Source organism: Triplophysa rosa, linkage group LG13, assembly GCF_024868665.1.
Source record: "Triplophysa rosa linkage group LG13, Trosa_1v2, whole genome shotgun sequence".
NCBI classification, from domain to species: Eukaryota; Metazoa; Chordata; class Actinopteri; order Cypriniformes; family Nemacheilidae; genus Triplophysa; species Triplophysa rosa.
Genome location: NC_079902.1, coordinates 5,995,774 through 6,005,376, shown reverse-complemented (window position 1 = coordinate 6,005,376; position 9,603 = coordinate 5,995,774). Strand labels below are relative to the sequence as shown.

At 40.1% G+C, this 9,603-nt stretch overlaps 1 protein-coding gene across 1 annotated transcript in view; it reads right to left on the bottom strand.

The window, feature by feature from the left end:
- Window positions 1–3,651: 3,651 nt before the first annotated feature.
- The window catches only part of vps52 (VPS52 subunit of GARP complex), a 40,017-nt gene continuing 34,065 nt past the window's right edge, over window positions 3,652–9,603 (bottom strand). The window contains 2 exon segments of the mRNA XM_057349352.1: window positions 3,652–6,943; window positions 7,023–7,141. Coding sequence (XP_057205335.1) covers window positions 6,797–6,943; window positions 7,023–7,141 — 266 coding nt within the window. The 3' untranslated portion in view covers window positions 3,652–6,796.

The following is a 9,603-nucleotide window of genomic DNA, read 5'->3' as shown; positions in this document are numbered from 1 at the left end:
TTACACGTACAAAAAAGTATGAACATATTAGCCCGGTTCTGTCAACCTTGCACTGGTTACCTATAAAGCATCGCGTTAACTTTAAAATCTTGCTTATTACCTATAAAGCCCTTACATGGTTTAGCTCCTCAGTACTTGAATGAACTCCTTTTGTATTACAGTCCTTCACGTGCATTACGCTCTCAGGCGTCCTGTCAGTTGGTAATACCTAGAATTTCAAAATCAAGTGCAGGTGGTAGATCCTTTTCCTATCTAGCGCCTAAACTTTGGAATAGTCTTCCCTGCACTGTCCGGGAGGCAGACACACTCTGTCAGTTTAAATCTAGACTAAAGACGCATCTTTTTAATCTTGCATACACTACTCTTCCATAATATAAATCTTCTGAGGGTTTAGGCTGCATTAGTTAGATCAACCGGAACCAAAAACACAACTGATGTACTTGTTGCATCAAAGAGTACAGAACAGTACTCTACTCTCAGCCAGTCTTGTCTCATTGTTCCAAGGTTACCACAGCGAGCAGGATGCAGTTCATGGCCTGACCTGATGGTAGAGTGGAGAATGGGAAGTGGGGACCTGACAAGAGCTGAGATGATAGAGCTGGATAAAGAAGGACGCGGTCTCTTGACATGTCTTCACCACAAAACTTCAAATGCTATTAGATTATTAATGATAATCTTAAACTACAATTTATTTTATTATTAAGTTTATTATTTTATTTAGCCTTGTTGTGCAAGTTCTCTGGAGCTTGTGCAGAGGCAGCAGCTTTTGCCAGAGGGGAACTGGAATCCCCTGGTTGGGCCTGGGTTCTCCTGAGGTTTTTTTTCTCGATTAGAGTTTTGGGTTCCTCGCCACCGTTTGCATACTGTTTTTGCACTATCTGCCTGACCGGGGGGGCTGCTTTAGAATCTTAAAGTTTTACTTAATTAATATTGCATATAGGAATTTATTATCTGTTATATTTGACCTGTGCTTCTCTCTCCTTTATCCTAAATGTGTGCTCTCACTGAGCGTGTGTGTGTGTGCGTACTTGTCTGTGTACGTACGTGTGTGTGTGTGTGTGTGTCTCTGTGTCTGTGTGTGTTGGTGTGTGTGCGTGTTGTGTGTGTGGAGTGTTTTGTGTGTGGGTGTGTCTGTCTTCTGTGTTTTCAACCTTTTCTTGTTTTTGCAGGTACAACTTTGATTGTTTTGCTTGTAGTCAATGTGTCTCATGTACAGCTGCTTTGTAACAATGAAAATTGTAAAAGCGCTATATAAATAAAGTTAGTTGAGTTGAGTTGAGTATGTCTGACATAACTTTATGTACTTTTACTACTTTTTGCTCCTTTGTTTCATTATTTTTCAGATTGTTATTTATCTTTTCAGAATTGTGTATCTGTTACATGTGTGAAGCAGTTGGAAAAGTGTTTCTGTAAAAGGAAACCTTTATGCTTCTGTTATAGATGCAAATCTGATTGTCACCTTCACATGATGTAAAAAGAATGACTCCAAAGGTAATATACAACTTGTCTGCAGATTTTTATTTGTTGTGTGTTTTCTATATTGGGGTGGCCGATGGGGGGCGCCAATACTGATCTCGCATACCCCTCAGAAAATGTGCAGTTGCGCCCCTGTGTATCCAGAGGTGGACAGTAACGAAGTAAATTTGCCTGAGTACTGTACTTAAGTACACTTTTTGAGTATCTGTACTTTACTTGAGTATTATTTTTTCTGAGTACTTGTACTTTAACTTGACTACATTTGAAAGACAAATATCATACTTTTTACTCCACTACATTTATAAAAAGGTCCAAAAGTAGAAAATGGTTTCTATGCAGCGGGGTTTCCTGTGTGCGACAATTTATCTGGCTTGCGATCTGCCAGGACCTTTTACTGTTGCCAAGTATTTCAGTTTTTCTAAGCTCGCGGTTTTCCGGCAAGCTTTGAATGGCCATTTGGCAGATTTTTTTAACGCAAATCTGGCAACTCTGGGATCTTCCCCGCTAAACTAATGTAAACGTAGCGCTGCTACATCATTGATAGCGCTCTAAATAGGCAAATAGAACATTAAAAGAGGAAAAAGGCACATGTTAAAGTGTGGTGTAATCATATGTGGTTACGATCAGTCAAAGATCGTTGAAACATTGTCATGAAAATGATCGGCATAACGGCTAAACGGTAAATAAGCATCACATACACCTTGAGCTACACGGCGTGTTAACTTCTGATCTGCTGTATATCATTAAAGCGATTTGGAAAATGAATGATGTTTTTACTGAAGTAACTATAGTTGAAGTATTCCTGTTGAAATAAAAACAATAGAACCCTGCCCAAAATACAACATAAAATGTAATGGATTTAATGGTTATAAATGGGAATTGTACTATGGATACTTGTTGTCTACTTGTATGTGATGTATTCTATTGATGGGATGGTAAATCCTATTGGGATAAAACCCAAAACACACTACAAAGAGGAATTTAATTTAAAAATCTCATTCTAATTAAAAAATTCATTGTTTTTTTTCAGCAGGGTGGTATTTGCATTAAAACCACAGTATCCACAAATTTACCATTTTCTAAATATAGGAACCATACTCCAATTAATAATCTTTAGTAAAACCACACGCAACTAAACATACCATAGTTTCATTATATTCATTATTATACTAGCTTATAGTTTATGTTTGTAGTTAAATTATGGTAATAAGTCCAACAAACACATGGCTTCTACACTTTACTATTTACAAGAACCTTACTACTTACTGGTAAATTGCTGCTAAAACTGGTAAAGGGAATATACAAAATAAAAGAACACTGCTCATAAATACATATAGGCCTAGGGGGCTAATGAGGATAATAGGCTAAATGATCATACAGGATTATATCTAAACTAAACATATGTGTGCTAAACATATAAAGCTCTTAAAGGAGTTGCTCACTGCAAAATTTGCCCCCATTGACTTTCCATAGTAGGAATAAAAACTACTATGGGAAGTCAATGGGGGCAAATTTTGAAGTGAACTACTCCTTTAATACCACTGATTCTGTGAGCTACTCGGTGTATTCAGTAGGGTGCTTCAGAGGCACTAAGGTATACGACAATAAAACAATGCACAACTGACATAAAGGAAATTTACTTTTAATACTTGAGTACTTTTAAAAGCACGTACTTCTGTACTTTTAATCAAGTAAGAATCTGTCTTTACAACTTTTACTTGTAGTGGAGTAATATTTGACCAGTAGTATCTGTACTTTCACTCAAGTAAGGAAGTTGTGTACTCTCTGCCTACCATGCTAAGAAATCGAAATGCCAAGTGTAACTGTTCATATGATAATATAATGCTACTAGTATCTAATATTAATACTAGTATCTAATGAATAAGTACTAGTATGCTAATGATTAAGTACTAGTATCTATTGAATAAGTACTAGTATCTAATAAATAAGCACTAGTATCTAATATGTTAGTGAGAAACGTACTAGTATCTAATGAATAAGTACTAGTATCTAATATAGATAGTATCTATTTAGGTACTAATGATAATCTAGTATAGAATAAGTACTAGTATCTAATAAATAAGCACTAGTATCTAATATTTAGGTACTAGTATCTAATGAATAAGTACTAGTATCTAATGGAATAGTTACTAGTAACTAAACAGTAAGCACTAGTAGCCTAAAAATAGATACTAGTAAACGTCAAGGATTAAATGACAAAATCGCTTGCCATAACGGAGAACTTTAATCCATGTATTCATGTTGTTTTTAGTTTGTTAGACCATGGTGTGTTTGAATACTGGGTTCTGATTGGCTGAAAGCAGTGGTGGCGCTAGGGGTGGGCTAAGGGGGCTGAAGCCCCGAATGTTTTATTACCATGCCGTGTACGAATCACTTACGGGCCGTTTACATTTTGCCTGTCTACACATGGGCAAATGTGAGTGGGCCCTTCTTCTTGGAAAAAAACACTGACAGTGTAAAAACAACGCAACTCTCCCAGCAGCTTCAGTGGCGTAGTGATTAAGATGTGTGACAAGCAGTACTGACTCTACATATGAGCCAAGATCAAATCCACCTTTTGCCGAACTACATTCACATCACATATCAGATCATACAGGCATTTATTTTCAACAAAATGAAGAAAATACAGGTGTTTATAATAAAGTGTATGGTGAGGTTAAGGGCAGTAGAGAGGTCTTATTAACTGTCATCTATTTAATCATTTTAATACATACAATCATTTACACTCTTATTATTATTGTATAATGTATATTGTACAACATTACTTGTTTAACTTGCTGTGTCGAAACAGAATGAAGTTTCATTTATATGAGCTCGTCAATATCAATCTAATTGAGGTGGCCAAACAAATGAAAGAAGGCGGGATTTGCTACGGACAGAAGCCGAGGTTAAGGTCGGCTTTAACTGTGATGGAGCTGCAGCGCGATGAGAGTAGCTAAATGTTTAATGTTTGATAACTGTTTTATCATAGAAATGTTAGGGCCATTCACATGTTGCGTGTAAAAACACGTGCAAAACGCTGGCTCGCTTTTTCCCTCTTTCCTTTTTTGTTTAAGTTATATGTTAGGGGCGTTTTGCCTTTATTCGATAGGACAGTAGAGAAAAGACAGGAAAGCTTTGGTTAGAGACAGGGGAGTGGGAATCGAACTCGGATCGGGCCGCATGTGCACAGGCACTATATGTCAGCGCACTAACCACACCGCTAAAGGCAGCGACGCTTTCTCCCTCTTTCCAGTGCTTGGGAGTTTGCGCTCCCTTTGGGTCTGACGTTACATTTAAATAACAAACCTGAATAAACAACCGATATCCAGTTATGCGCAAACAGACGGAGGTACCCAAGTTTTTACATATGGGCTCGGACCTGACTTGCTACGCCACTGTATTCCAACACATATGTGGAAGTCTCTGGGCTAAGCCCCGGATATCCACTCGCCTTAGAACCGCCCCTGGCTGGAAGGAGTGCATTAAAACCGTTTAATGCACGGGTAGTTCCAGTCAGTTTGATCAACGTTTGAAATTCACTGAGGAAAATAAGTGTCATTTTCACCTGACTGATCAAAAATGACACTGTAAACATCAATAACAGCTTTAACTTGGCAAATGGCCATGGTATAAGAGGGATAATCCACGGCTAGCCGTTACATTAAAGATTAAAATCCTTTAGTGTACTGTTAGCCGTGGATTATGCCTTACTTATTGGTGTCATTGCTAATGCATTGAAAAATATATATTCTCACACATTTGGGGAAATAGATGAAAGCCCATAGAATAAGAACAATAGCTTTTTACATGTATTTTTTTCAATCGTCCTCAAGTATGAAATCTGCTTGATATTTCTACTAAGTTCACAGACTGCCATTCTTTTTCTGTGGTGTACTTATTATACTTTGTTTGTTACTTATGAACACTATAATTTTCCTATGGTTACTTCTACTTGTACATTATTGCACCATGATATGCAACTGCAGTCATACCAACCGTCCATTTAACTGTCAAATTGATAGTGAAATGTCTGTTTATGATTTGTTAATCGATTGTCTATTAACTGTCCACTTAACTGTTTAACTGATTGTGAAATGATTGTCAATGTGTAACCGGTCCCACTTGCACCACTCTGCACGGGCCTCGAACCGGCGACGGTCCGGATGGGAGACGGGCGCTCTAACGAGGAGGCTAAAGACCGCAGTCTCTAGCGTCTGTCGCTAGAGCGTCTCTGTTGGTCGGGGAGTGAGGTTTACACACTGCACAGCTCTTCACTAGCTGGCCTCCGTTACACTCACCCCCCTAAACCTCACTCCCATCCGGGTCACGGCACCAATGTAACCGGTCCCACTCACCCCGCTCTGTACGGGCCTCAAACCGGCGACGGTCCGGATGGGAGACGGGCGCTCTAACGAGGAGGCTAAAGACCGCAGTCTCTAACGTCTGTCGCTAGAGCGTCTCTGTTGGTCGGGGAGTGAGGTTTACACACTGCACAGCTCTTCACTAGCTGGCCTCCGTTACACTCACCCCCCTAAACCTCACTCCCATCCGGGTCACGGCACCAATGTAACCGGTCCCACTCGCACCGCTCTGCGCGGGCCTCGAACCGGCGACGGTCCGGATGGGAGACGGGCGCTCTAACGAGGAGGCTAAAGACCGCAGTCTCTAGCGTCTGTCGCTAGAGCGTCTCTGTTGGTCGGGGAGTGAGGTTTACACACTGCACAGCTCTTCACTAGCTGGCCTCCGTTACACATGTAAAGCGTCCTTGAGCACTATATCAATTAAACGTAGCATATTTCACAAGGAACAGTGTTTTTATTTCCATAACAGATGATTGCATTTCCCAGTATTTGTTACACATTGTATTATGAAGTGAAGATAAACACAGTCTACATCGTTCATTCACCAATTACACTGCCTGTCAAATTATATTCCGGTTCACAAGTGACCTCATGATCACATTGATTCCCAAAGGTTTTTAGAAAGCTTTCTTAACGTTAGCTTTGTTGTGTGATGGTGTGATCTGAACATGTGATGTAATGTGTCGTGTTTTATGCCATTAAAACGCGGTTTCAGATTGACAAAATGTTGCAAGACGTTATGACATTATATACATTTATTTTGAGACATGGAATGATTTCTTTCTTTTTAAAGTTCGTGACAGTGGAGCTTCTACACAGATGAGATGCTCTCCGCTCCATAATTCTCACATAAGAATAAGCACTAAAAATATGAACATGAAACATAGAGCTGTATCAAACAACATTACCAGTGACATTCAAGCATGTTCAGGTTAACACACAGGAGACGAATAGCTTCAGAAGTTTGGTTTGTGTTTCTTCACCTCCACCATCAGATGATGAAGGTTGATGAGCTCCGAGCGAGCTGCCACACTGCGAAACGTCTGCTGGGAGAGGACCTTATGGAAACCATGATAATACTGAATCAGCTGGGTCAGCGCCCCCTAGTGAACACAAGACAAAACTGTTGAACATCATGAATGAAGAATTGAGAGGTTTCGCATGCACACAGGTCGGTTTTACCTGAATGATGCTGGTTCCATTTTTAAAGTTGGTAAAGGAACGCATGACATCCTGACTCATCACCTCCACAGACTGCTTCCATGTGTTTGAAAATCCCCGAACCAACTGAGTGATACGAGCTGACAGACAAGAGACGTTAAAACAACACTGAGGCATCTGCTGAAATAAACTCCATCCAAGTTCCATAAAGACTCAAGATGAAGGAGAGATGAGTGAGAATATTCATTGTGCTGGCTCATCTCACAGCTTCACATATCTCAACAACAACTGGCATTTCTTCTGGCGTGTGCAGTTTTCTCATTTTCTCGAATGTACTGTTTGGCTTCAGAAGACAGTTGTGCTGTTGTATGGTGTGGCATTGAACAGTCTGTGTGCGGCTACTGGACAGCTCCATCAGCCCTACTGGACCTCAGGACGCACAGCGATCTCTGGGTAGACCACTGGAGAGACCTAACTGGACAATGTTCTAGGTAAAAAAGGCCCAACTGTTTCAAGATCTAAACACTAACAGAAGGATTTTGAAATCTACTTGCACAGGCAACCAATGCAAACCAACCAAACAACGGTGTAATGTAGGCCCGGTTTAGAAGACGACGCTAAAAGAAGCAAGATTACACAACTGTAGTTATCTGTTTGACAAATTTCAAACCATCATCAAGTAACTGAGTGCAGCTGTGACACATCAGAGGAGATCTGGCCCTCCTGGCTGAGACGAGGTTTTTTTCTCCATCTTATCATTGGACTTTGGGTTCCTCGCCACAGGGCCGTGTTGGATGGCTTGCTCACCGGGAGACTGCATTTATTAGATATTGTTAGATATTCTTTACTAGAATGATCTTGATTGTTCTATAAACACCATGCACTGTGCTGTGTTTTACATTTTCTTTGTTTTTCTCCTGTAAAGTTGCTTTGGAACAGAAACGTTTGTTTCTGTCTTTTGAATTTTCAAAATATGGCACCTGAGGACTTGAGGACATTTTATAAATCACCAAACCCCCCACTTCTCCATTCTACACAATTCACAAGAATGGCATATTTTAATTTACACGGCAAATTTCCACCACAAAACGACTAGTTTGCAGGTATGAAGTATATAATCTGCAAAAAACGCTCCCTGTCAGTGTTTTAATATTACACAGCCAGGGGAAAAATGAAGTACCATTATAAATTAAAGCAATAAGCCGTGTGAAGCAGTGGGTTAACAGTGCATTTTATAACAGCACTTTTAAGCAATACAATGGTCATATTTTTACATGTATTTAGGAAAAGTTCAAAAAAGATTTTTTATGTGATAACCTGGATGTTTATTAGGGTTGGGCCGATAGCCGATGGCTGACAGACATGACGATGTTGAGGCGGCATCATGATTCCAACAAATGTTTCACTTTCGTCACGTGACTCTCGCTGCTCTGCTGCGTGCAAATGGTGTTGTAAACAAATATGAACAAGGCTAAGGGGCAAACAACCTCACACTATACAGATCAGACTAGCCTGACTTTATAACTGTGGCGCTAGCGCTGTATGAAGAGAACGCGCAGTTTGCGCAGACCCACCTGACTTTATAACTGTAAAAAGAAGACCGGTGTTTGCGCAGCTCGCGTTGTATAAAGACGAGACTCACTTTATAACTTTTTTAAACTAAAAATAAAAAATGTACTGTGCCACGAGGGCAGGGTCACAAGAGGATTTCCAGAAAGCATAAAAGTTAAACAAACCTACTAATTCCAAACCCTCACTGTTAAATGTGCGGTGTGCTGCTTCAGTGAAGTTATCAGTGAGAAATAACGAGGCAGGCGTGTGTGAATGAAAGAGAGAGACCTTTAAACGGCGCTGTCATTTTTTAAAACCATGAGCGCAGAGCGCTGTGAATACATAGCGAAGAGACACTGCCAACACCGACGACCTTTAGTTTCACTCGCCACCTAGCGGCCATTTTCCAGTATTGATACATGCGCAGTGTTGAGATTTAGATCTCATTAGTTTCAGTTTACCAAGCGAACAATCTTTGCCTTGGAGAAAGATATGCCTGTAAGTTTATTTACTATCTGTAAGCGTTCAGATTATGTGTTAACATAATATTGATTCTTGGAAATTAAACTGTTATCGATACAATATGATAATGAAAGAAAGCCCTATCGCATATGGGCAGCCATTTGCAGATGGCAGGGCAGGCGTTATCAATGTGCAGTGAGTAATTTCATATCTTGTTTATTGTACGTCAGTTTGACAAAAAAACGAGAAAGCATCACAGAAGTAAACATTCTGGAAAGGATAAACTGCTTTGTGTGTGTGTGTGTGTGTGTGTGTGTGTGTGTGTGTGTGTGTGTTTGTTTGCTTGTTAGCTAGCTGTCTAACATCTTCGGTGACGCAGTTGCGAGGACAGCATAGTCCCAGTTAGTTTAGTGGCGGAGTGATACAAACACAGTGAAGCGGTTCAACAGTCTGTTCCCGTTGTGATCCTGGTGGAATATCTCACGGCTATCAGCCAATCAGATTCGAGAAACAGAAAGAACAGTTTTATAATTAAGGGATAATCCACGGCTAGCCGTGCATTAAAGGCGATTAAAGGCGAAGAACCACC